The sequence below is a fragment of the Miniopterus natalensis genome, chromosome 19, assembly GCF_054644295.1.
Source record: "Miniopterus natalensis isolate mMinNat1 chromosome 19, mMinNat1.hap1, whole genome shotgun sequence".
Classification (NCBI taxonomy): Eukaryota; Metazoa; Chordata; class Mammalia; order Chiroptera; family Miniopteridae; genus Miniopterus; species Miniopterus natalensis.
The window spans coordinates 12,944,285-12,970,543 of NC_142099.1; the positions used below are offsets into that span (position 1 = coordinate 12,944,285).

General features: G+C 43.2%; 2 protein-coding genes and 1 non-coding gene across 11 annotated transcripts in view; all 3 read left to right on the top strand.

Moving 5' to 3' along the window:
- Window positions 1-18,303, top strand: part of UBAP2L (ubiquitin associated protein 2 like) — a 41,377-nt gene extending 23,074 nt beyond the window's left edge. For 2 of the 9 annotated variants that reach the window (XM_087827627.1, XM_016221501.2), the window contains 16 exons: window positions 408-685; window positions 835-1,007; window positions 1,878-2,067; window positions 2,767-2,821; window positions 3,437-3,611; window positions 3,945-4,017; window positions 5,667-5,862; window positions 5,955-6,043; window positions 7,863-7,916; window positions 8,523-8,604; window positions 9,595-9,812; window positions 10,264-10,369; window positions 15,184-15,251; window positions 16,188-16,382; window positions 16,801-16,851; window positions 17,659-18,303. In XM_087827627.1, coding sequence (XP_087683753.1) covers window positions 408-685; window positions 835-1,007; window positions 1,878-2,067; window positions 2,767-2,821; window positions 3,437-3,611; window positions 3,945-4,017; window positions 5,667-5,862; window positions 5,955-6,043; window positions 7,863-7,916; window positions 8,523-8,604; window positions 9,595-9,812; window positions 10,264-10,369; window positions 15,184-15,251; window positions 16,188-16,382; window positions 16,801-16,851; window positions 17,659-17,754 — 2,099 coding nt within the window. In that variant the 3' untranslated portion in view covers window positions 17,755-18,303. Of the gene's footprint in view, window positions 1-407; window positions 686-834; window positions 1,008-1,877; window positions 2,068-2,766; window positions 2,822-3,436; window positions 3,612-3,944; window positions 4,018-5,666; window positions 5,863-5,954; window positions 6,044-7,862; window positions 7,917-8,522; window positions 8,605-9,594; window positions 9,813-10,263; window positions 10,370-11,912; window positions 12,315-15,183; window positions 15,252-16,184; window positions 16,383-16,800; window positions 16,852-17,658 lie in introns of those variants that run through there. The other 7 variants (XM_087827626.1, XM_087827628.1, XM_016221500.2 and 4 more) reach the window with 4 other exon arrangements.
- LOC148090889 (small nucleolar RNA SNORA58) lies at window positions 8,315-8,450 on the top strand. Its single transcript, XR_015716137.1, has one exon. It is a non-coding gene; the product is annotated as a small nucleolar RNA SNORA58 (small nucleolar RNA).
- A 1,043-nt stretch (window positions 18,304-19,346) lies between the features above and the next one.
- HAX1 (HCLS1 associated protein X-1) lies at window positions 19,347-23,421 on the top strand. Its single transcript, XM_016221625.2, has 7 exons — window positions 19,347-19,737; window positions 20,252-20,514; window positions 20,687-20,874; window positions 21,592-21,643; window positions 21,784-21,890; window positions 22,020-22,110; window positions 22,263-23,421. Exons 1-7 carry the CDS (start codon window positions 19,685-19,687, stop codon window positions 22,346-22,348), a joined length of 840 nt encoding a protein of 279 aa, XP_016077111.2. The 5' UTR covers window positions 19,347-19,684; the 3' UTR covers window positions 22,349-23,421.
- Window positions 23,422-26,259: the final 2,838 nt, after the last annotated feature.

Sequence of the window (26,259 nt, forward strand, 5' to 3'; positions counted from 1 at the left end):
ATTTCATTAAATTTACCTATATACATAGTTGTAGTTTTCTGTTGACCTGAGGATTATTTGGATTTCCCTAGATATATCTTCAATGTTTGAAAAAAGCATATCCCCTTTGGAAAGGTTCATGGACTTGGCCATTTTAGGACTTTATATTCTAAACATGGGCAGTTCCTAGATTCCTGTTCTACACAGGCAGGGTAATAGTGTTGATTCAGTTGGGCTCCTAGGCTGTACATAAGAACAAATATGGTCCAGAGATTGTCACCTACAGAAATGGAATTATATTTTAAAAGAGGACCTGTTTGATATTCTGATCCTGAGGACCTAGCTTATGAGTCTAGAGCAGGATACTAGCATTTTCTTCAGGCTCACCATTGTTTTTGGCCTTATACATATTGGGTTTTCTCATGCAGATTTGAAGAACCCAAATGATTCAACAGTGCACAGCCCCTTTACAAAGCGCCAGGCTTTTACCCCATCTTCAACCATGATGGAGGTGTTTCTTCAGGAGAAGCCACCTGCAGTGGCTACCTCCACAGCTGCACCTCCACCCCCCTCTTCTCCTCTGCCAAGCAAATCCACCTCGGCTCCACAAATGTCTCCTGGGTCTTCAGACAACCAGTCCTCCAGCCCTCAGCCGGCTCAGCAAAAACTGAAACAGCAGAAGAAAAAAGCCTCCTTGACTTCTAAGGTACTTGAACTTTTAGATACAATCTTAGGATAAGAGGGTGTATGATTTGGGAATTGAGATTGTAAGGGTATAGTTTGTGAAATTGAAGCAAGAGGTTTTTTTTTAGTCTTACAGTAAGGTTGCAATAAAACATTTTTTCCTCTCTACAGATTCCTGCTCTGGCTGTGGAGATGCCTGGCTCAGCAGATATCTCAGGGCTAAACCTACAGTTTGGGGCATTGCAGTTTGGGTCAGAGCCTGTCCTTTCTGATTATGAGTCCACTCCCACCACGAGCGCCTCTTCAAGCCAGGCTCCAAATAGCCTCTATACCAGCACGGCCAGGTAGAGGAAACATCAGTCATAAGACTTCTTTTATTAGGCTTTTACCACTTTTTCTAATTCTCTTGTTTTTTCTTTGAACTTTGGGATAAAATATTACTAGGATTATCTGTAACTCTAAACAGATAGAAATATACTCCTTGAGTACTTCTAGAATGCCCAAGCGCAGTTCTTAACAGATGTGTACAGTACCTCTAATGGAAAGGATCTTGGCATCTGCCACAGCTAAAAATGCTTTTTACACTTTCAGCCCTTTGGTTTGGAACTTAGGCCTAAAAAGGGTATAACTTTGAACTCCAATGAAGGAGGTAGCATTGATATACAGATTAAAAGAAATGTTTCTAGTGGAAACTTTCCTATCTCCTCTGATAGCTTCAGGAAGTGCCATCTGAAGCAATAGAAAATCCTGGAGGAATTTAGGGGACTGGGCTGTTTTTCTCAGTCCTAAAAGTTCCTCTCAGAGAGTTCTACCAGTAACCTTATATTTAATGGGGTTTTTAAAACAGCCAAGGGCTCAGAATTCTTTAAAATGCATATGAGCAAAAGATAACTTTCTCCTGCTTAGGGTTCATGCTGTGATGAACGACCTAAGAGTAGTGTATCCTTACTGCTGACCTTTAGCCTCTTTTTCTTGTAACAGCAGAATATAAGGGGACAAGAAATGTTTTAAACTCCATTTTTAATTCAAATACCTAGCTCTGTTGGATGTGGAAATGCCTTCAGTTGTTGGGAGAAAATAATGGTGGCTTCTTTTATTTGTTGCTGGAAATTTTCTTTTTGATTATAATCAACTTTAGTAAATCTCCACCGTTTCCTTGGTACCAATCTGCTTTATTTCATTTCTCTTGAGATTTTCTTTCTTTTTACCCACAGTGAATCTTCATCCACAATTTCATCTAACCAGAGTCAGGAATCCGGTTATCAGAGTGGCCCAATTCAGTCGACAACCTATACCTCCCAAAACAATGCTCAGGGCCCTCTATATGAACAGAGATCCACACAGACTCGGCGGTACCCCAGTTCCATCTCTTCATCGCCCCAAAAGGACCTGACTCAGGCAAAGGTAGTAGCTTTACAAGCCCCTGGGCATTGATTAGAATAGTGGGCAGAGGCCGTTTAATATTAGTGTTTTGTTTCTTGACAGATAGTGTTAAGATACCTCAGAGGTGCTGGTTGAGAAGCTGATAAAAGCACATTTCTGTGGTTGGTGAAATAAAGTTATTTTTAGCAAAATTGGCAACTCAGAACCAGAAAACTATTCTCTTTGCACTAGAGTCATTCTCGTTCTCTAGTAGAATCAGTCTCAGTACCTGTTTTCTCTTTCTGGAAGAGCTGATTGCTAGAGTTCTGGGGTGCATATCAGTAGACCTCACCTTGCTATGTCTTGGCTTGATGAGGGGGATAGCATATGACAAAGGCGATGTGGAGTGACTGTCAGATGCAGCTAGAAAAATAGGTGGCTTGGCTGAACTGCCTTACTCCCATATCCTCCCCATAGGGATCACTGGATTTGGGCCTTTTCCTGTATCTATTTTGGGTTTGGGATCTATTCAGCAGTTTGGGGGTTGCTTTCTGTTGCTTTGGGTCACACAGGGTTGGTATGTACTTGTTTTGTTTTTAATTTTTGTTTTTATTTTGTTTGGCTAGCCTACATTTAACCCTTTGATTAACTTACAGGATTTCTCTGGAAATTAAGCAGAGTCAGTCAGTGCTAACTTAATCTGTTCACTTGAGTTTGTTTATCCTTTCTTTTTCCTATCAGAATGGCTTCAGTTCTGTGCAGGCCACGCAGTTACAGACCACGCAATCTGTTGAAGGTAAGTGTTCTCTAGGTTTTTCCCTCCCAGTTTTAGTATGTTTTTCTTGTCCTTTCAGTATTTTTGCATATCCTGGATTGTAGTGAAAATAGCCCTGGCTCAATGATCAAAACACCTGGTTATAGTCTTAGCTTGGTTTTTTCTTGTTTAATCTCAAACCATCCTAACTTTTAGGTTTTCTGTCTTAAAATGGTGATAATCCCATCCCGTTGGCTCCCTTCACTGGATTAATGAGATCAGTGCTGTGAAATGCTTGGAACTGAAAAACAAAAGGATTCTACCTAAACACAAATGATCCATTATTAAGTAACTCACACTCTTGTCTTTGGGATAGCCTAGGACTATAGTCACCTCTCATTTCTAAGAGTTTTTAAAAAATATGTTTTCATTGATTTGAGAGAGGAAGGGAGAAGGAGAGAAACATCAATTGGCTGCCTCCTGCATGCCCCCACTGAAGATTCAGCCCGGGCATGTGCCCTGACCTGGAATCTAACCAGTGACCTTTTGATGCATGGGATGACGCTCAACTGAGCCACACCAGCCAGGGCGTCACCTCTCATTTCTTATAGACACTCCCTTTCCTCTGGTGAGGTGACTTACTTTCTTCATTTCCAGGTGCTACAGGCTCTGCAGTGAAATCTGACTCACCTTCCACTTCTAGTATCCCCCCTCTCAGTGAAACGGTATCTGCAGCTTCCTTATTGACAACAAACAATCAGCACTCATCCTCCTTGGGTGGCTTGAGCCACAGTGAGGAGATTCCAAATACTACTACCACACAACACAGCAGGTAATTCGGGGTGAAGATTGGAGGTTGGAGTTGGTAAAGTAGCAGTTGGTGAGAGCTCTCTGGTTCTGTTTTATCTTCTCTACCTCGCAGAGACACATTAGCTAAGTAGATGACCTAAAAGCTATGGGAAGTAAAGACAGGAGGATTATTTTGCCTTTTCGACATCCTTTCTACCTTTGACTGCTCACTACCCCTGTCTGGCTGTTGTGCTGACCATATTTCAAATATCCTTGGTCCTATATTCTGCCTTATTTTCTTGCTGTATTCTTGATTGAAGCTTCAGGTCAGGCGACCATAACACTGTGGTTTATGGCAACCTCTTTTTTGTTACAGCACGTTATCTACTCAGCAGAATACCCTTTCGTCATCAACATCTTCTGGGCGCACTTCGACATCCACTCTTTTGGTAAGCATGGTGCTATAAGAGAAGAAACGTGTGTGTTTTTTTACACTTATAATTGTCCAACCATAAGATTCTCCTAAGACAGGATTCTGAGGTGGCAAGATGATAATTGATCTGAGATTGTAGGAAAGGAGTGAAAGGATTTTTGAAGTCACTAGAGGCAGAAAAATCCAGAAATATTGCAGAGCTGTGGGCTAATTCTCAAAGCCCTAGAAGTGACTTTCCTGAATCTTTATATGACTTTTTTTTTAACACTGAAGCTGAGTGGGGCTTAGTATGCTATGATAAATTCCACAAGAATATCCCTAACTGGTGCGCCCATTTTTATTCCTTGGTCTGGGATATGCTGAACATGAATCCTGAAAATAATCAGTGTGAGTCTGAGCATCCTATGAAAGTAGAACCAGATAAGAGCTTATGGTCAAAGAATTAATCTCACTTGTGCTTTATAACAATTATTTGTTTAAGCTGAGATGGTAAGGAAGACAGCTAACTTAAAAAAGACCCATTTTGGGCAAAGGTGTCTGGTTTGTCCTAGGGGAAGACATTGGGAGTTAAGGCTTTCTTAGGAGTCTGTTGTTTCTCAAATATACTACTTCAGGTTTAAGTTTATTAGAACTTGTATTTTTTTCTCTCCCATGAACTGGTCTTGTGCTGAATTAATGAAGAAATTAAGTTATTAGCAGCATTGAGATGAGGCTCCCAACTAGTTATTTTTGTTCCTTTTTAAAAAATCCTCACCTGAGGTGAGGACATACTTAGAGAAAGGAAGAGGGAGAGACAGAGAGATGGGGAAGTATAGGAGAGAAGGCTATGATATATTTTTCATATTTAAACTATCTGTCTTCTTACTGGCCAACCAGTATTGGTTTCTGGGGAGTTTGTCTCTGCTCTGTCTGCTGCCTTTCTGAACAGTGTGATGCTGTGCAGTGGGTCTTTGGGTACCATTCTTGTCAGATGACTCTTGGGGAATGTGTATCTGTAAAGTATTTAGTAATTTCTTTTAACTACTTTGGCAGAGGGCACCCTGATACCCTCCCTCAACCTTTTTTTTTTTTTTTTTTAAATGTTTTTATTAATTTCAGAGAGAGGGAAGAGGGGGGAGAGAGAGAGAAACATCAATGATGAGAGGGAGTCATTGATTGGCTGCCTCCTGCACTACCCCTACTGGGGATTGAGCCCACAACCCAGGCATGTGCCCTGACCGGGAATCTAACCATGACACTCAACCACTGCGCCATGCCGGTCAGGTTCCCTTAGCCTTTTTATTCATGTATTTATTTTTTTTTAATCCTCACCTGAGGGTATTTTTTCCATTGCTTTCCAGAGAGAGTGGAAGGAGGAGGGGTGGGGGACGGACGTCGATGTGAGAGAGATATCGATTGGTTGCCTCCCTCACACACCGCCACTGGGGCTGGGAATTGAGCCTGCAACCGAGGTTCGTGCCCTTGGCTGGAATCTTACCCGGGACCCTTCAGTGCACAGGCTCACACACCAACCACTGAGCCAAACCTTCTAGGACTCCCTCGGCCTTTTTATGGGAAGTTGACATTATGATACATAATCAACAACAGGGATTGTTTATCTTTCCTGACCAGTTAGGCTAATTGCTGTTTCCTCCTCCTCTCTTCTACCGCTCCCTCTTTTTGAAGCACACAAGCGTGGAGAGTGAGGCGAATCTTCATTCTTCCTCCAGCACTTTCTCCACCACGTCCAGCACAGTCTCTGCACCTCCGCCAGTGGTCAGTGTCTCCTCCAGTCTCAATAGTGGCAGTAGCCTGGGCCTCAGCCTCGGCAGCAACTCCACTGTCACAGCCTCGACTCGAAGCTCAGTTGCTACAACTTCAGGTATCCCTGTGTAGAGAAGGTGGATGGCATCCCTTTGGGATGAAGGAGAGAAGTAATTGTGTGATAGGATAAAAATGTAATTTCTCTTTTAGGAAAAGCTCCTCCTAATCTCCCTCCTGGGGTCCCGCCATTGTTGCCTAATCCGTATATTATGGCTCCAGGGCTGTTACATGCCTACCCGGTAAGTGAGACTGAAAGGTCTTCTCCAAAAGATAAAGCTGGTGTGGCTACTTTTTATAGCTCTGGTTCAGGTGGAAGACTATAATTAAAATATAGAATAGATGAGTGGTTGTTACATGAAAGCAAGACTTTAATCTTTGTAGTGTTGAGAAAAAACATTTTTTAGAGAGGAAGGATAGACTGAGGCCAGGCCCTCTGTTGTATATTTTCTCTGTGAAACATATTCCGGGCCTCAGAAGCCAAAGGCCTGAGTGTCTACCTGGTATCCTTTTCAGTTTCTTAGAGAATTATTTTCTCTAGTCGATTCCCTATCTCTGAGGGTCTTTGCTGGCTCTGACCTGGTCAGAGCAGAGTTCCCTGACTCTATTGGGACTACCTGAAAATAGGCGGCTGAGAGTAGTAGCTTTTTGCCCTGGTATATCTTCTGTCAGCTTCATGTATTCATTACCTATTTAGGTAAAGAGTATTTATTAATTTTTAAAAAGACACTTACTTGTTCTTGTCCCCAGAGAGTCTAGGTGAATATTTTTTAATGACACACTACCTTAGTACCCAGACATTAGAGAAAATAAGAGTAAAATACGAATCCTTTCTGGGAAGGGGATAAACAGCATGGAGTTTCCTCAGAAAATTAAAAATGGTACTGCCGTTTCACCCAGCGATCCCACTTTGGGGATATATCCTAAAACCCCCAAAACATCAGTCAGAAAGAATATATATGCACCCCTTTGTTCATAGAAGTGTTATTAAAAATAGCCAAGATTTGGAAATAGCCCAAGTGCCCATCAGTAGATGACTGGATAAAAAAGCTGTGGGACAGTCACACCATGGAATACTGTGTAGCTGTAAAAAAGGAGTATCTCTCACTCTTTGAGATAGCATGGATAGACCTGGAGATTATTATACTAAGTGAAATAAGCCAGTCAGAGAAAGACAAATATCACATGATCTCACTTATTTGTAGAATCTAATGAGCAAAATTAATTGACCAACAAAATAAGTCCTGAGGCATGGTACAGTATGTTATATCTCAGGGTAGCGGGGAGTGAAGAGAGATAAACCAAAGAACCTATGTGCATGGCCCATGGACACAAACAGAATGGGGAAGGCCTGGGGGCGGGGCTCTAGGGGCTAGGTGGAGGTGGGGCAAAGGGTGGGAAATGTGTGGGATATCTGTAATACTGTCAACAATAAGAGTGGTGAAAGTGGACATCCCTGTCTTGTTCCTGTTTTTAATGGAAGTTACTGTCAATAATAAAATACTGTATATATTAAACTTTAAAAAGATTTTTTTAAAATTGATTTTTAGAGGAAGGAAGGAAGAGAGAAACATCTGTGAGAGTGAAACATTGATAGGCTGGCTGCTTCCTGCATGCTTCTTCCTGGGGATTGAGCCTGCCACATGGGCATATGCCCTGGCAGGGAATCGAACCGGCAACCTTTTGGTGCATGGGACGATACCCAACCAACTGAGCCACACCGGCCCAGTGATGAGCTATATTTTGAAGGCCATAAGAGACAGACTGGTGGAACAGAAAGTAAGAGCAGGCTATTCATGTATGACTTGCGTCTACTCTACTGCTGCCCAGAGGCCAGTCTAGTTGAATCACCAGTATGTACTTCAGGAATACTTCAAGACATTTTATGAATCATTTAATCTCTTTGTACTTCACTTCTTTCCTCTTAAAGGAAATTGAAGGAAATAATTTGTCTCCTGTTCTTTATGAATGTTCTGTTGATTAATCTTGTCTCCTAGCTTCTTGGTTTGCTAGCATCATGACCAGTCCACATTAGTATTGTTACGTGCTTGTATCTTTCAGCCACAAGTATATGGTTATGATGACTTGCAGATGCTTCAGACAAGATTTCCATTGGTGAGTATATGGTATAAAGCTTAGGAAAAGAAAGCAATCTTAACATTAGTGTTGGGGGGATTATTTTCAAATATTCAGTTGACGTCATAGTTCTTTCCCAAACCATACCTTCATACTCACACTTTGACTTAAGATATATCAGAATATGAGGTCTTGGGAGTGGTTCTAATAGAAGGTAACTTAAAAAAAATCAGAGTTGTGGCATCTTTGAAGTAAACAAATTTTAGCAATCTATATAGCTCAGAGTACCCTGGAACTCTCAGGATGCTTTCTGTATGTTTCAGATACTTCAAATTCTAGAAAGATTTTACTTTATCAATAGTAGTAGACTATTAAGGATAATTATCTAGAGGTTTGAGAATATTACTGGTCCTGATGGACTTCCTGTGTTTTACAGTGGGCATACCCGTAGACCTTGCCTGACTGTGCTCATGGCCAGGCAGGGGGGACAGTGTATGCAAGAGTAATTTGGAGTTTGTGACAGCTCTAGCCAGCCTTTTCGGTGGCTGGATAAGTTGCATTACTTCAACATTTTCCTGCCTCTCAACCTATATACTTATTCATGTTGGAGAATGAATAACATTGAGTCTCCGCTCTTTTTTCTAGGATTACTACAGCATCCCATTTCCCACACCCACCACGCCGCTGACTGGGAGGGATGGTAGCCTGGCCAGCAACCCTTATTCTGGTAGGACTGGCATAGGACTAGATAAAGGGAGATTGTGTAGAGATTAGTGGCAAAAACCTGATTAGTAGCAGGAAGGGACCCAGTTCAATTAAGATCTTTGGCAGAAATATAGAATGGATGTGATGAATCAGTATTGGTAGATTCAGAATCCTGCTAAAGATGGGCATGTGGTAACTTTTTCCTTATCTCACTTTTTGTTGTCTCCCTGTGATTCCAGATGACATTTTGACTTGGTTTTCCTCAGCCATTCTCCAGCTGTTTCCCAGAAATGCAGTGGTTGAACTAGCCTTCCTCTGCTCATCTCTGCTCCTGTACTCTACTCACAGTGGCAGTCTCATTGCCATTGCCTTACTTGGCCATGGGCCTTCTTTTTTTGTCTGACCTATCGTCCTCACTGATCTATCATTTTCTTGACCTATCAGGTTTTTTTTTTAATCCTCACCCGAGGATATTTTTTCCCATTGCTTTTCAGAGAGAATGGAAGGGGGAGAGAGAGAGAGACATCTATGTGAGAGAGACACAATGAATGGTTGCCTCCCACATGTACCCCGACCCTGGCAGGGTATTCACCCTGCAACTGAGGTATGTGCCCTTGGCCAGAATTGAACCTGGGACCCTTCAGTCCTTGGGCCAACACTCTAACCAATGAGCAAACCAGCTATGGCTATTGTTTTTTGAATCCAGCATGGAGTGTTCCCCATGGAGGGGGTGTTGCTGGAGGTGAAAGAAGATGAGTAGGCAAAGAAGTCATGCAGGAACTTTATTCTGGGAGCCTGTCTCTGCCACAGGATTGCAGTCATTCAGCATTAGTTCTTAACTAGAACTGTGCTTGCTATGTGCTGAGCAATGCTAAATGGAGCTGCAAAGAAATGTAATTCAAGAATTGAACTTTAACAGGATTTTCTGGAATTATGTGAAACCAGAAGTAGTAATTCTACATTGGTATGGGAGCGTGAAAGAGGCAAGTACATTTAGCCTCTTCTGTCACAGGTGACCTCACAAAGTTCGGCCGTGGGGATGCCTCCTCCCCAGCCCCGGCCACTACCTTGGCCCAACCCCAACAGAACCAGACGCAGACTCACCACACCACGCAGCAGACATTCCTGAACCCGGCGCTGCCTCCTGGCTACAGTTACACCAGCTTGCCATACTATACAGGGGTTCCGGGCCTCCCCAGCACCTTCCAGTATGGGCCTGCTGTGTTTCCTGTGAGTACCTGGGCTTGGTCTTTGCTTGTGGCAAATCATCCTAGCCCTGGACACTATCCTAGCTGCTTTCAAGGACTTTTTAATAATGTATGAAGAGGAACAGTTTGTTTCTGGCCTGGGGGAGGGAGTTGGGGCTGGAATTGGGGGGGGGGGGGTGTTGGGATAGGGATTACCTGTTCTTAGAATTAGCTAAAGGAAGGATATGATAGCATACAGCTTTGGTCCCACAGACTGCCATTCATTCTACTGCCCCTTTCCCTTTCAGACTACCATTTCTTGACTTCACTAATTTTAGAAAGCTAGGTAGGAAGCCCATTTCACTAAGCAAACTGTGGTGAGCCTACATCACTATGGATAGTCATCTGAATGCTCAGTCCCTGGAGGAAGACCGGTGGGGTTGAATGGTACTCTGATGCCATTTCACTGCAGTTCTGGCCTTTCTGCTCTTTAGGTGGCTCCTACCTCTTCCAAGCAGCATGGTGTGAATGTCAGTGTGAATGCATCGGCCACCCCTTTCCAACAGCCAAGTGGATATGGGTCTCATGGATACAACACTGGTAAGCTTACCTTAACCCCAGCTGTCAGTGGTGTCTGTGACATGTTCTTAAATGAGTTTCAGGGAGTAAGACTTTTGCTTGAGAAAGTAGCGTTGGTGAGGGTGTGCTGCTGCTCCATGTATGATTGTTAATGTTTGACTACTTGTGTGTCTGCCTGAGCAGCATCAACAGAGGAGCTTGATACTAGACCATGTATTCACTACTCATGACAGGGATGCCCTGGGGCATTTATTGGCTATTAGCATATGCTAGCTGTCCTAATATTTGGGTGGGAAGCAGGTCAAGGGTCCCCAGGATTTTACTGAGATGTCAATGGAGGAAAGGGCTAATATGTATGGTACTGATTGTACAAGAGGGAATATATTTACTGAATAGGAGGGTTAAATGATTTCTTTGCTAGCATGCTGTAGTAGGTTTAGCTTAAATCTCTTTGTAGTACTGCTTTTTTCATGTGACCCCTTTTTATTCCCTAGCTAGGAGACCTAAGATGTGGAGAGAAAGGATTAGGGCATGAGTATAGGCATACCTCAGAGATATTGTGGATTTGTTTCCAGACCATAATAAAGTGAGTTGTAATCTTTGATGGTGAAGGGTCCTGCCTTCACTTTATGAAAAATGTGACACCTGTGAGGTGCAGTAAAAACGAGGTATGCCCGTACTCAATAAAGTGAGAGTTGGGCTGGGAGAGTTGGACCTTTAGGTTCCTTCATTTGTATGGCTGGTCTGTTTACAAAATCTATTTGCATATCTGATGGCAGGGAGGGAAATGTTGGAACCTTCTGAATGGGTACTGACCTAAAAGATTCTTAGCCCATCCCTTGCTCCTATACCTGACACCTACACTCTTCTTTTGGAGGACAGGGAGTAAGAAAAGGAGCCTTGGAGTAAAACAGTTCCATCTACTTTTTTCAGTGATTTGTAGATGAATATGGGTACGGGAGGAGGATGGGGTTGAGGGTTGTACTTCAAAAATCTCTGCTCAATCATGGTTTCATGATGATTTGGATGGAGCTGCATCTGTGTTTGTCACCCTTGTGTGGGCTCCAGGTGGATAAATTGCCCAAGGTTTTTAATAATTGGGAAACTTTGAGCTGAGCACAGAGGGCAGTTGGTCTGGGAACTAACAGCTTTGAATTGTGTTGTATGACTTAGGTCAAGATATAACTAAAGAAATTCTGAGGCACCCATTGAGATTTATTACCTAGACTCCTTGTGGCTATTCCTCTCACTGAGCAAGATCCACCCTAATCCCTCGTGGGGAGGATTATAAGATTTTTGATTTGGAGTGGCCCCGTTCCAAGAGTATTAGATTTAAGTTTTAGCTGGACCAAGTTTAAGAAGTTCAAGAGGTAGGTGACTGACAATAAGAGAAAGCATACCTGATTCTGGAAATCTTAGCTTCTTATCTCCCTTAAGATTTCAGAAACTTTCTGTAACAGCCCTTTTGAGAACCCCCAGTTCCCAACCCCACAGAAGGTTCTTGTCATCCTATTCCTCATCAACCTCTAAATTCATTTATTTTTATGTATTTGATTCCTTTTAGGAAGAAAATATCCACCCCCTTACAAGCATTTCTGGACGGCAGAGAGCTAATTTGGCCCAAGGCTGGGGGCTATGTTTTGTGTGTGTGTATAAATTTGCACTGAAGTCTTGTTTCAGAAACCAGACCACTGAGGAGAGCCTGCTGAGCTGAGGCCATGGCCTGCGGGGCTTGGGGAAATGAGTTGGTGGATACCTTCTGGGCTTTTGAACTTGCCCTTCCCCCATTTCCCTCTCCCCCATGTGTCTGACCCTGTCTTACCCATTTCGAGTTCAAGCGGTGCAGCACCTCCGAAGCATCAATGCACACACCTGCTGTTGCTTTTGTTTTCTGGAAGGCATGTAGTTTCAACTTGTAACAAAAATATTTGTAGTCTTCAATAAACTGTGGTATTTCTTTAGCTAACTCTGGCGTTCTTTCCGTGCATGTCTTTCTGGACACTAGGATCCAATGTTGTGCAGTGGATGAAGGGTGGAGGGTGGCCTTTCCAATCAAATCCCAGCATAGCCAAAGAACTGGTAACTTTTCTGTATGGTGATTTTATGAAGGTGGGGGAGGGGAAACAGTCTCAGTTTCCAACCTGTTGATTGGTTGGTAAAGAATATTATTTGTAGAAAATCCCTGATTCTCCATGCTTATTATAGCTCTTCACTTTCCATTTAGATCTTCCCCTGCCCCTGACATAAGCAGGGGGGGAAGGAAAAAAAGTGTCATGTCATGGTGAAAGGTAGAAGAGATGGTGTTCAGAGCTGTTGTTGGGGAAGTATCTTCAAGGCTTAATTCCCACATTTGGTTCCGTAAGGCCAAGTGGCTGGTTGAGATTTGATAAAGTCTTGAGAAACTGTGCTAGCCTGGAACATTGTTCTTCGTCCCTTCAGGGATTGTGGATTATTAGTGTTTTGCACTTGTGGGTGTAGCTAAGGATGTGTGGGAGAGGTGTGGTTAGACATCTCCTTGACTGTGGAAATTCTCATCCCTACTCAATCCAACTAGTACACCACCAGCCCTTTGTTTACAGAGTTAACTTGCACAATGAGAACACCGTTCTTGGTTAATTGGAAACCCAGGTATTCTACTTTCTTTGTTCCTAGCCCTCTGGAGTAATTATGCCCTGGGGGTGTGACCAACTTTCCAAGGGAGAGATTGGTTCTTTTTCCTCCTCCCTACCGTCCACATGGTGTTAGTATGACCATCATGTTTGAGAATCAGGGATAGAGGGGGATTTTGACTCTTGGAAGGAAAGCAAGAAAACTCTAGTCTGAGGTGCTTTCTAATAACTGGTAAAGGGTAGGTGGGGAAACCAATCCGTTATTTTCTAGTGCCTCTAATGCTTTCACTGAGGCTGTTAAGACTACTACAAAGAGAATTGTTTCCCCCCCCTGCATTTCCAGTCCCTTTAGCCATTATTCAAGTTAAGGCCTCTGGACTATAAACTGGTTTTAGCTAGGCCAGCCTCTGGTAAGAATGGCACCAGGTAGGGGCACACTGAAACTAAATTGCTCCTTATCACCCAGCTTGAGTGTCAAGTTAGCCATTTCTCCCATTTGTGTGAGATGACCAAGGGGTGTCAGCAAGCTGTTTGAGGCTTTGCACTAAAGATCAATCATCATTTCGTTTCCCTAAAAAATGTTCTATTTATATCCTGTCTATTCCATTTTACTCTCAAACCTTCCATACAAACCTCATCAGCTTAGCCTTTTCCATAAATGAGCTTGTTTTTAAAGTTAGGCCTATTACTGATGATTTGCCAGATGGGCACCTGGGGTTTGAAAAGGGAAGGGGGAAAAAATACCCTGTCAGTTCATGTATTGTCCCCGTCTTTTACTTCAGTGCCTTGAAAGTAGAGTTGATACTTTGGACACGGGGAAGTATTTTCTCATGCTTGCTTTCTGTAGTTCTGTTCTTTTTCCTAGTTGGTGTTTGCTCCTCCCTGGAACTATCTGGACTTGTGATGTGGGAGGGGTTTCCAGGTTAAGATGCCACTTCTATTGGGAAGATTCTAAAGTAGCTGTCTAAGGTGGGCTTAACTTTTGACGGCTGCCTTTGTCCTAGGCATTGGGAGGATTTGGGTTCTGGAGTTTGAAGGGGGATTGCTGCTGAATTGTGGGTTAATGGAGGATTCCTCATTTGTGATTTGATTTGGTCACTTCAGTATAGCGCTTCTAAAAAACTCTTCTGTCAGAGTGCTCCTAACAGGAGAAGGCTCCAAGGACATAGACTAAAATGCCAAGTTTTTCTGAAGTTTCATTTTATCTCATTTCATGAGAACTAATATATCTTTTAAAAGTTTTAAATTTGAGTTACTTTACCTCAAATCTTTGCATAAAATTTCTTTAGTAAGGTAAGATACTAGATTAGTTTACCCGATGGTGTTGTCCTATCTCCTTGACCTTTTGCCCCAGAAGGTAGAGTATGTGTATTTCAGTTGAAGGAGTACAAATTAAAATGAGGAATTGTATTACTTTGGTTTCCTTTAAGTTGTAGTGGTTGTAGAGAGTTTTTCAACAGGAAACATGCAAGTTGTCAGAGTATGGATTAAAGCCTTTATCTCAGGGAGAAGCTAAAGTTGTAAACTAAAATAACATTTTGGTTTTGTGTTTCACCTAGACTGTAGGACATAGCCTATTTCTATATACTTTCCTTATCCCCTCCCCCTTCCTTAAAATGTGTAAATGGAACTTGATCTTTATGCCAGCTCGTAAGTATACAGCCTAGAAGCTCCAAGACTGGAGAAGCTGGACTAAGTGAGCTGAAGCTCTGAGAATAAAAGTGCTCTTCAAGGCAGAATTGGACTGCTCCTCTAGTATTTACCTTATGATGTGAAAGCATGGATTTTGAGCCCAGGAGTGTCTCTTCCTGAACAGAAAGAGCCAGAGAATTACCTGTCTTCTGGAGCAGGACTGTGTGAAGTTTGGGTGGATTGATTTGAAATGGACATTAAAAGTTTAATACATTCCTTTTGGGCTTTGCCACAGGGGTGTTTTGAAAACTATATGCTAGTGAGAATTGGCTATTCCCTTGTCCCCCAAAAAACAACTCACCTCACTCTTATACATATACTCAGTACACACCTGGAAAGGACAAGAGAACCCTTAGCTAGCCTTTGTGTCATGAGCTCTTATCCCTCAGGACTGACCTGAAGCTGGAAAGACAGACCAAAATTCCCTTGCAGTACTATAGCTAGAAAGACTGCACATGTCACTTACCTCCTCCCAGGAAGAGGGGTCAGGCAGCTAGTTGAGCTAATCCTCCTATCTGTTTCCTCCTCTCTCAGGTGTGTCAGTCACCTCCAGTAACACGGGCGTGCCAGATATCTCGGGTTCTGTGTACTCCAAAACCCAGGTAGGTGCCTGGCTCTGGATAGCAGTGGAAAGAGATGGACATAGAGAAGGTGGAGTTGCAGTGATAGAAGTGAGCAGGTGTCCTAATAGAGGCGTCAAGAAAACCATTCTACTAGAAAATGATTCATCTTTAGACTTTCATTTCTTGAGGAAGCTTAAATTTAGTCTTCAGGGAGCGGGGGTACAAATGAGAAATGTCATAGGAAGATTGGAAAATTATAATGTGTCGTGATTTATTGTGTAACTGTCCTGGTCCTTTACTTACCCACTCCCACCATTTTCATAACTTTCAAAGAGAATGAGTGTGGAATGAAGGAAAACTAGTTAATTCCATTCTTTGTAAGTATATCTATAACAAAGAGTGGGAAAGGAGTGGGCAAAGCGTAAATAACTAAAGTGAAGCATTTGAATTATCCACAGATTTGCATTGTTGTTTTTTTCTCCCACCACCATAAATAATTAAAAGTTTGATATAAAGTATTAAGTGTTATGGTGGAATACTTCATGGCCAAGACGTTTAGCACTCAAGATACCTCAGTTTTACTCATTTCTTTTGGGAAAAATCCAAGTAGTTCCTATTTCTACCCAACTCCAGAGGTGGGGGTGCTAAGAGTAGTAAGCAGATTTCACTATGCTCATGTATGACATTTTACAAAGTGCTTTCACATCCATCCTCTCATTTGGTCCTTACAACTGAGAGGTCAGTACCATCCCTATTTTATGTTTGAGAAAACTGAGGCTTATGGAGTAATTTTCTCAGGATCACACAGTTATTAAAGCACAGAGCTGAGACTGAGACCTGAATATCTGACTTCAGGTGCAGTGTTCTTTCTGTTAACACCATGCTGCTTTTTGAGGGTGGGAGAGCCTGGACCCAAATCCCAAGGATTCATTTGCTGATCCCCTTTACTCTCTCTCCCATCCTCCTGGATAGCAGTCCTTTGAGAAACAAGGTTTTCATTCCGGTACTCCTGCTGCCTCCTTCAACTTGCCTTCAGCCCTAGGAAGTGGGGGGCCCATCAATCCAGCCACAGCTGCTGCCTACCCACCTGCCCCCTTTATGCACATTCTGACCCCCCATCAGCAGCCGCACTCCCAGATCCTCCACCATCACCTGCAGCAGGATGGCCAGGTAATAGCCCTCCCTCTCTCCTTTCTCTTCCTCTTCCTTCCTTTCCCTTAAAACTGCCTCCCCTTTCCTTTTCTTACCCTTCCTCACCACCACTTCCACCCAATCCTCCCCAGCGCCAGCCATGGGCACACAGCACATTACAGACACAAGCGCACATAACACAAGTGGCCGGCAAAGGAGATGTCAGAGAAGGGGCCAGATTGAGGTCTAATTTTGCCCAATCCCTTTGCTGCCTTCCTCCTCCACCTCCTCCCATAGCACAGTTGTCCTCATCCCATCAGACCTGGGTCACACCTCCCCTCTCACCTCTCCCAGCCCTCCCCCTTCCCTCACATTATAGCTTTCCCTTCTAATAATGGTGGAGTTCTATTGTCAAAGTTTGTCCCTTTATTTTCCATATATCCTGGTTCTGCCTCAGCTACCATATTTGCAGATGATTCTCTGTTGCCAGCGCCAGCAGGAGGAGCAGGTAATGAAACTGAATGATATGCTTGAACCCACTCCTTTTCAGTCCCCATTTCACCTCCACAGTCTTAGGGAACTTGAGAAAAGATTGCACGATCACAAATCGGGATACACAAACACAAACACCTTGCTGAGCTCTCTGGCCTCCCATTCCTCTCTTGTCCTCCCCTCCTCAATGCCCTCTTTCTTTCTGCCCTTCCTCAACTCTGGAAACACTTGTTTACTGGAATGGAAAGGATTCTTGGGGCAGCATCTGGAGCCTGGGGCCTCATTACCTTGCTTGTAATGGGCTCACAGATGTGATATATTTGGTAGGGGTGGGGAGCCATGGGGTGATATAAATGACCTCTCCACCATAGGTGGCTGGGGAGCTGGAATAAGGGGTTCTTTGCTCTCAAAGACAGCTTTCCAAATTGAGGCCTTCCTGGGGATCAGTGAAAATGAAATCATGTGTGATCACTCATCTCCAAGAGGCCATAATTCTCTAGAGAGTTGCATTTTCTCAGAGAAGGGGCAGTGGGGGGAGAAGGTAGAATTGAAAATGAGTAGTACTGATTCACTATTTCATCTCTAAAGGTATCTTGCCCTCTTTTCATCTTTCCCATATTTAAAGGTGTTTTTTTTTTTTGTCAGAGGTGCTCTAGCAGCTATATCAACCAAATTTTCTGTGGTCAAGAAGCTTCAGAGTAGTTTCTAAGCAAGGGGAATGGGAGAGCAAGATGATTTCCAAATCTCCACCTGAAGATGTCACAAATTTGTCACACTAACTAGACACCTTTTTCCTCTCCATCATCCTCCCATTCCCCTGCAGACGGGCAGCGGGCAACGTAGCCAGACCAGCTCCATCCCGCAGAAGCCCCAGACCAACAAGTCTGCCTACAACAGCTACAGCTGGGGGGCCAACTGAGGCCCTGACCCTCTCCTTCCTGGTCCCATCTTCTGAGAGGGCTTCTCAGCCTGGCAACTATGGAAACAGCATCAAAGAGAGAGAGGAATGTGGGGGAGTTCCGCTGCCCCCCCACCCCCATTGGCCCACCCCATGACTCAGCTTCATGTCTGTCCATTCCCATACCATCCCCACTCTGTTGTATGTATTATAGGATTTGTATTTTCTTTTTTTTTTTTTTTCCTTTCCTTTCCTCCTTCCCCCTTGCATTCAAGATTATGAAACTTTGCTGTGGGCCCTGCCCTTCCTTCTCCTCCTGTTCACCCTGGTGGTGTATGGGTGAGGTGGGGTGGGGGGACCCCCAAATATATATCAGCCCAACAGCCCTATGTCTCCTCCTTTATTATTAGGAAGCAAAACAACAACAAAAAATGGCGTCATGAATATGAACAGCATTGTCAGATGGATTAGTTGAAGTGTTTTTTGTTTTTTGGTTTTTTTTTGTACTGTGTCCTCAAATTTAATGGATTAATGTGTCTTGTATATATAAAAAGAAAACCTCTACCTTCAGCCTCTGCCCATTCTTGCTCCGTCTAGGACATCCTCAGTCTCGCAGATGACCAGCTTGGTGAATAAGTATTACTGTACCAACTGGGCCTCCTCTAGCAGGCCCCGAAGGCAGTGGAATAAAATGAAATCTTCACCCTTTAAGAACACCTCTGACCTTAATGATTTAGTATTGTGCCCTTGAGGGGATTCCCTTCCCTTCTCCCCTAAGAATTTCACAGCCTGTTGCCTGCAAAGAACCACCAGAAATCTTCATTTCCTTCACAAACTGCTACATCTAAGGCACATTTTGGGCAGTAAAGGGAGTGGGATAGTGGATATTGGGTGGAAATGGAGAGGATTAAGAAGTAGCTGAAAGAAATGGCTAAGTATAATTCAGCTGGGTCCATACAAGTGAACTGGAAAGGAGGGCAACATGTACTGTGTGCAGGCAAAACTGAAGTTTGGGGCCCAGTTTACCTAGGAGTAGACTACAGTAGTTGATGCTTGGGTGCTTTCATTTCCCATAGCTATACCCAACCCCTTGAAAAGGAGTCTAGAGGAAGGCCAGGGATGGGATTAAGGTAGGGGTGGAGGGGAAGAGAGGCTTTGAAAGCCACTGAATGATCGGGAAAGGGGGATACTTAGAGCCCCAAATTATTTCTTCCAAGACTCTTCACTAGATTTCCCTTGGTCTCTCACAAAGCCTTTATTCTGCTGGTGGTAAAACCTGCATAGAATTAAAACAATCCTTTATGGTTATGACAAACTCCTTAGTAACCGGAGAGATGAGGTTAAGTGCATGCGCCCCCATGTCTAACAACTAAAGTCTGGGGAGTTCAGTACTAGAAGGAGCTTGATAAAAATTTTGTCCATTCCACTTAGACTTAGCAGGTCAGTCCAGAAATAAACGGGGCCGAGGAAGGGGCGAGGTGGCGACTTCAGATGGAAGACTGGTCGTCTATGGGCGTGGCCAGCCGGCAGTGAGGGTGGGCCTGGGACCGGTTTATTTGTGCAAATGAGCTGCCGTCAGGCCGCTTAATCCGCGCCATTTACCATTAAACCCTCGAAATACCTTATTGGACTGGGTTGGCCAGCAAGAAGGAGAATCGGCTTAGGAGACGGGTAATCATTGGAAAATGAAAATTCAGAACAACAACTACCGGAAAAAACAAACGAACTGGTGCTGTAAAGTGAAAACCGTGCGAATTTGAGAGGACCGTCTGCCCCGCCCCCGTCCACGTCCCGCTTACGGTCGTTTTACGACAGGGCGTCTGGGTCGCAGGTTTGCTTTCCGGCAGCGTGAGCTAACTCTTCGCTCAATTTCCGATAGCGTAGCGCAGTCTACTCTTCAGGTGTGAATGGGCCTCAGGTGGGGTTCGGAGGTTCGAATCCCAATACGGGAATGAGCCTCTTTGACCTCTTTCGGGGCTTTTTTGGCTTTTCTGGACCTCGGAGGTGAGAATGGGTCCGGGTCGGACGGGGGTGGTTCTTCTGAGGGGAGCTTGATCGCAGACACCCTGTTTTTGGAAAAACATCCTCTATCCCCACTCCTTCAACTCCTGTGCAGAGGATAGAAGTCAACATTGATCACTCCTCGACAGTAACCTAGGCGGTCGTTAAAAGAGGAGGAAAAACAGCTTAAGCCTTTCTCCAGTCTGGGGTGATGCAACAGGGCCCGGGTGGGGAAGACAATGGGGCTCTGGGGTAGAGGACAGTGAGCAAGTGAGCAGGACCTTGGGAGAGGGACGGGGCTGGGGGACACGGAAGAAAAGCGGAGGGGAGGTGTTTGGGGGGAGCCAAGAGGTGAGGACTGACTTTGATTAAAAACAATACCCCCATGGCCTGTCTTCTAACCCTCACCTCAGCTTCCCAGACACCTATTCTTGTTCCACTTTGCCACCCATGAGTTGATTTTATGGTTTAAGTAGTGAGTGCTGAAATTTTGGTGGCCAATCTGCCTCCACCCCAGCCACAGAGATCCCTTTTTTGGAGGGATGACTCGAGATGAAGATGAGGATGATGAGGAAGAAGAAGAAGAAGGAGCCACCTGGGGCCCTGGGAGCTCGAGGTTTGAGGGTCCCCAACCCCCTGAGGAATTTGGCTTCGGCTTCAGCTTCAGCCCTGGAGGAGGGATGCGTTTCCACGATAACTTCGGCTTTGATGACCTAGTACGGGATTTTAATAACATCTTCAGCGAGATGGGGGCCTGGACCTTGCCTTCCCATCCTCCCGGTGTGTGGCTGCCCCTGAGGGAGAACCTATGGTTTCTATTGGGTTGATGGGTGAAATAAGGAGCCTGCAGAAAGTAGTTGGGGGGTGGGAAGTGTGAGAAGACTGATGATTTCAAGGGGGGTTAAAAGATCCCAAGCCCTTTCCCACCCCAGCACCTGCCACCTTTCTGCAGAACTTCCAGGTCCTGAGTCAGAGACACCTAGTGAGAGACTGCAGGAGGGACAGACGCTTCGGGACTCAATGCTTAAATATCCAGATAGTCGCCAACCCAGGATCTTTGGGGGGACCTTGGAGAGTGATGCAAGAACTGACTCTCCAAAAACAGCACCAGACTGGGGCTCCCAGAGACCTTTTCATAGGGTGAGTACATCTGAACCTGAAATGAGACAACTAAGAGAGTGCAGAGACTAGAATCCTTGTTGGAATCTAACAGACGGGGTGAAATCCTGGGCCCTCCACTTTGTGTATTTATCTGTTTCCTATATTAAGATTCTTGTAGGATTCTCTTTAGGGGGAGATGAGAGTTCTGCTTTTTCTTTAAAAACAAAAAATAACAAGAAACACTGGTCTACATGATTCTTGGACAAGGCAGGATTATTGGGGGAGGACAGGAAAGTATCAGTTCATGAAGGCTTTTTTAAAAATTTACCATGGTTACCACTTTCATTTATTTATTTTATTTTTTTAATTTCCTCACCCAAGGATATGTTTTTATTGATTTTAGAGAGAGAAGACGGGAGAGGGAGAGAGAGAGAGAAACATTGATAGGCTGCCTCCAGAAACCAACCAGGGATGGAACCTGCAACCTTGGTATATGCCCTGCCTGGGAATTAAACTGGCAACCCTTCAGTGCACAGGATGATGCTCTAACCAACTGAGCCACGCCAGCAGGGAGGAGGGCTTTTTTAGTAGAAGGGTACATAAAACAGCTAGGAAGGAGGAATAATGAGTAAATAAACGTATTTTGTATGGGATTATCTCTTCTGGGGAAAGGTGGTTTTACAACTTGGGAATAGTTTGGGTCCTCAAATTTCAGATTGAAAGGTGTCATTTCATCTACTTTGGCTTCTTCTGCAGTTTGATGATATGTGGCCTGTGACCCCCCATCCTAGAGCCAAAGAGGACAAGGGTGAGTCTGGAGAGGATATTTACCAGCCCTCTGTTGTTCTTCAGTTTTGTCTGTTCTCCCTCCCTAAAGTTTCTTCCTGACACACTTGTTCCCTTTCCATTAGATTCAGTCTTTCCTGTATTCTCTCTCTGCCTTTCTAGATCTTGATTCCCAGGTTTCCCAGGAGGGTCTTGGCCCAGTTCTGCAGCCCCAGCCCAAATCCTATTTCAAGAGTGTCTCTGTGACCAAGATCACTAGGCCAGATGGGGTGAGTTCGGGAGAGGGGTAAAAGGGAACTGTGGCCAGAGGACGCTCTGGACAGAGGGATCTTTGTAAAGAAACCAGTGAACTCACCTTTGGTGATGTTAAGGATTATGGTGGGGGCTTCTCCTTGTAGACAGTAGAGGAGCGCCGGACTGTGGTGGACAGTGAGGGCCGAACAGAGACCACAGTAACCCGTCAAGAAGCAGATGGCAATCCTAGAGATGGTAAGTGAAGCGTGTGAATTAAAGTGATCCACCTTTTAATTCCTTGGGAAAGGGAAACCCTTACTCTTCTGCCCTTTAATGTTATTCCCATCCTTTGCCTCTGCCCAGTCTCTTTCATTTAGTGTGTCTATATGTATCACTTTCTTCCTTAGATCCAGAATCACCAACACCTCCAGCCCTGGATGATGCCTTTTCCATCCTGGATTTATTCCTAGGCCGTTGGTCCCGGTCCCGGTAGCCTTGTTAACCCTCAGAGGCCTTCAGGTTCTTCCCACCTCCCACCCTTTTCTCACCATCAATCGGCTTAGCTTCTCCTCCTGCCACCTCAGGGCCTTGGTGTGTGGAACAGTGAATTGGGGGTATGTCAGTATGTCATTCGCCCAGACTGACCAATAAAACCTTTATTTATGCTAATTTCTTGGTCTTGGTTTTGTCAAGGCTGTTCCACTTTCTGGCACCATCCAGGGTTTCCTAAATTATCTTGGCCCCAAACCTTCTCCTTGTTTCTGAATTTTTTGTTCTACTTCCAAACCTGATTTTATAAGTAAGAGTCAAGTACCAGTAGAAAATAATTTTCCTTTTGGGGGAGATAGGTTAAGTACAGATAATCCCAAGAGAATTTCTAGACAGGGATGCATCAGATTCCCCAAAAAAGGAAGCGTGTTTGGAGGTGTAGGGGTTAACTGCTTCCCTTGGTGTGGGAGCACTATGATTGGATAGTTTCTGAGATAATTTGAGGAAGTACCTGGGAAAATATTTCTTCCTTTGCTGGCTATGCTTTTATTTTTTTATATATGTTAGATAAACTATAATTAAGCACAAACATTGCTGGATCTTTTTCTCATTAAAAAAGTTTTTAGTACTATGACTTTGAGTAGCAGATCTTCCAGATTTTTTTACTTTTGTTTCCTCTGGAAATCCCACTAAAATTAAAATAAAGGGATTTTTCTAAAGAGGCATATAACAAGAACAAAGGAGGGGAGATATAGTAATGAAATTTAGTCTTTTCATTCTCTTTGTTATCTTTTGGTGAATAGAAATTTATTTATTATAGCCAAATTTATCTTTTTACTTATGGTTACTGTTTATATTTTTATAAATCTCTCTTAACCCAAGGTTAAAAGTATACTCTCCTTTATTATCCTTTACAGGTTCTATAGTTTTGCCTTTTATATTTAGGTTTTTAAATCCACCTGGAATTTATCGTCATATATGGTATCAATCAGTATGGTATGGACCAGTTTTATTTCTATTTGGAAAAAATATTCGTATATATGTACAAATATTACAAATACACATACAGATAACATATATCCTTGTGCTGGTGTTTCTATTCTCTTTTATTAATCTATTTGTCTGTCTTTGTGCCCATATCACATTTTGTTGTTATTGTTGTAATCCTCACCCAAGGATATTTATTTTTCCCATTGATTTTGAGAGAGAGTAAAGGGAGGGAGGGATGGGGAGAGAGAGAGAAACATGGATGTGAGAGAGACATGTCAATTGGTTGCCTCCCATATGTGCCCTGACCAGGGCTGGGGATGGACCTGCAACCCGGGTATGTGCCCTTGACCAGAACTGAACCCACGAGCCTTCCATGCACCGGCCAACACTCTAACCACCGAGTCACACTGACTAGGGCTACAATTGATATTTTTAATCAGCTTTATAGTACCCCCATAAACACAAATGCAGCCAGAAATTACCAGACATCTGTGGACAGTCTCCAGCATGAAAGATGGAGACTCATACAAACAAAAGAAGCAACTTAGAAGAAACAGACTATACAGAAAGATGAAAATTTAGCAAGGAGACAAATCTTTAATGTCCTTAGAAATATGAGATTATATATCCCTAAAACCAGAACAGAGTGTTATATAAAATAAACAGGTCCTGGCTGGTGTGGCTCAGTTGGTTGGGCACTGTCCAGTGCACAGAAGGTTGTGTGTTTCATTCCAAGTTAGGGCACATGCCTGGGTTGTAGGCTCGATCCCTGGTAGGGGGCATGCAGGAGGCATGATCAATGTTTCACTCTCACACTGTTGTTTTTCTTTCTCTCCTTTCCTCTCTCTCTAAAAAAAGAATCTTTAGAGAAAAAAACAATGGATCATTACTTTTACAATACCAAAGGAAAATTATTTCCATTCTAGAGTTGTATACCTAAGTAAACTGATTAAATGTGGGGGTGTAATAGACACTTGGACATGAAAGGGGTATCAACAAAAACCTATACAGTCAAAACCTCAGTTCTAGAACATCTCCCACCTCAAGCAATTTGCTTCTCAACCCAGCAACCCTTTCATGCTGATTCCTGTATGATTGCTTGTGCCTCTCAGGTGACAAAAAAAGGAGAGGATGCATGGGTATGAATCAGTTTACCACTAAACTTCACTTTATCATCTCAGGAAATTGTGCTGTGAATATTTTTGTGTTTTTTTGCTTTTGTCACTTATTTTTATTAGATTTTTATTTTTTATTGTATATTTCATTTTCTTTTTGTTAAATTTTCATTTACATTTCATGTCCTTTTTGTTTTTTTTGTTTGTATTTTTAAAAATATATCTTTATTGATTTCAGAGAGAGGAAGGGAGAGGGAGAGAGAGAGACAAATATCAATGATGAGAGAGTCATCAATCGAGCCCACAACCCGGGCATATGTCCTGACCGGGAATCGAGCCCCTATCGCCTGGATCCTAGGTCGACGCTCAACCACTGAGCCACGCCTAGCTGGGCTCCTTTTTGTTTTTAATGTGTTCACTTCTAGATTAAACAGTACATTAGACATATACTGTATATAAGAAAGGTTAAAATGGAATCATTTGGGGGTCTGGAATGTATATTCAATTTACATTATTTCTAACGTGTAGAAAAAATTATAAGGAATCAACAACAACAAAATTAGCAGTAATTGAGTATAGCAGGGATTCAGGATATAAGAAATATACAAGAAATTTCTATATATTGGCAACAAACAATCTCAATATGAAATTAAAGGAACAATTTCATTCATAATAGCATAATAAAGAATAAAATAATTTGGATGAAAGTGCAGAAGCTGATCATTGAAAACTACAAAAGCCCTAGCCATTTGGGCTCAGTGGTTAGACATTGGCCCATGGACTGATGGGTTCTGGGTTTGATTCCAGCTAAGGGCACGTACCTTGGTTGCAGGCTCGATCCCCAGCCCTGGTCAGGGCTCGTGTGGGAGGGAACCAATTGACGTGTCTCTCTCACATCGATGGTTTCTCTCTCTATCTCTCTCTTCCACTCTCTGAAAAAAAAACTGCAAAAAATGCTGAGATGATTAAAGATCTAAATAGCCTGGCTGGCGTGGCTCAGAGGTTGAGCATCAGCCTTTGATCCAGGAGATCTGGGTTCAATTCCTAGTCAGGGTACATGCCTGGGTTGCAGGCTGGGTCCCCAGTAGGGGGCGTGCAGAAGGCAGCCAGTCAGTACTCTCTCATCATTGATGTTTCTGTCTCTCCCTCTCCCTTTCTCTCTCTGAAATCAATAAAGATATTAAAAATTAAAAAAAGATCTAAATAAAAGAGATATACCATATTCATGAATTTGAACAGTTAATATTAAGATAGCAATTCTGCCCAAATTTATAGATTTAATGCAATTTCTATCAAAATCCTAGTAAATTTTTTTGTAGACATTGACAAGCATTTTCATCTCAATGTGGTGCCCTGTTTTGGAATGGAGACCAGGAGTGTCAGTTTTAAAAATTCATGGCAACCTGACTGCTATAGTGCCTTCAGACCATCTTCTCTAGGCTTCTTAAAAATCACATACTGTGGAGGAGTAAAATCCATGCCAGTTTCAGCTGTTCTGAAATTCACCTACAGAACTTTCTAGGGAATATCAGAGGGGCATACTGGGGTTCTCCTGTTCTTGGGCCTATCAGATACCCTATTGCTTTTTTCTGCTTCTTCCACCAACACATGCTATACAGTTCTGATAGCTGTTGATGTCCCTACCCATTTGTATTACAGGGATTAAAAGTATACGTTGTCACCTAGTTCTATTCTGTTTTTTTATCATTGTTTTTTCCTCTGTCTAAATGTTTTTAATTAGTTTTTGATTTGCTGTCTGTTTGTCCTACCTTTTTGGATTCAAGAAAATCCAAAAACAAGTTTTCGTTGT

Excerpts from the sequence above, each read along its gene's own strand:
- HAX1 (XM_016221625.2), top strand. The coding sequence starts at position 19,685 with ATGAGCCTCTTTGACCTCTTTCGGGGCTTTTTTGGCTTTTCTGGACCT. Across the intron at positions 21,644-21,783 it reads TAGAGCCAAAGAGGACAAGG|ATCTTGATTCCCAGGTTTCC; the intron begins GTGAGTCTGGAG and ends CTGCCTTTCTAG. Across the intron at positions 21,891-22,019 it reads AGATCACTAGGCCAGATGGG|ACAGTAGAGGAGCGCCGGAC; the intron begins GTGAGTTCGGGA and ends TTCTCCTTGTAG.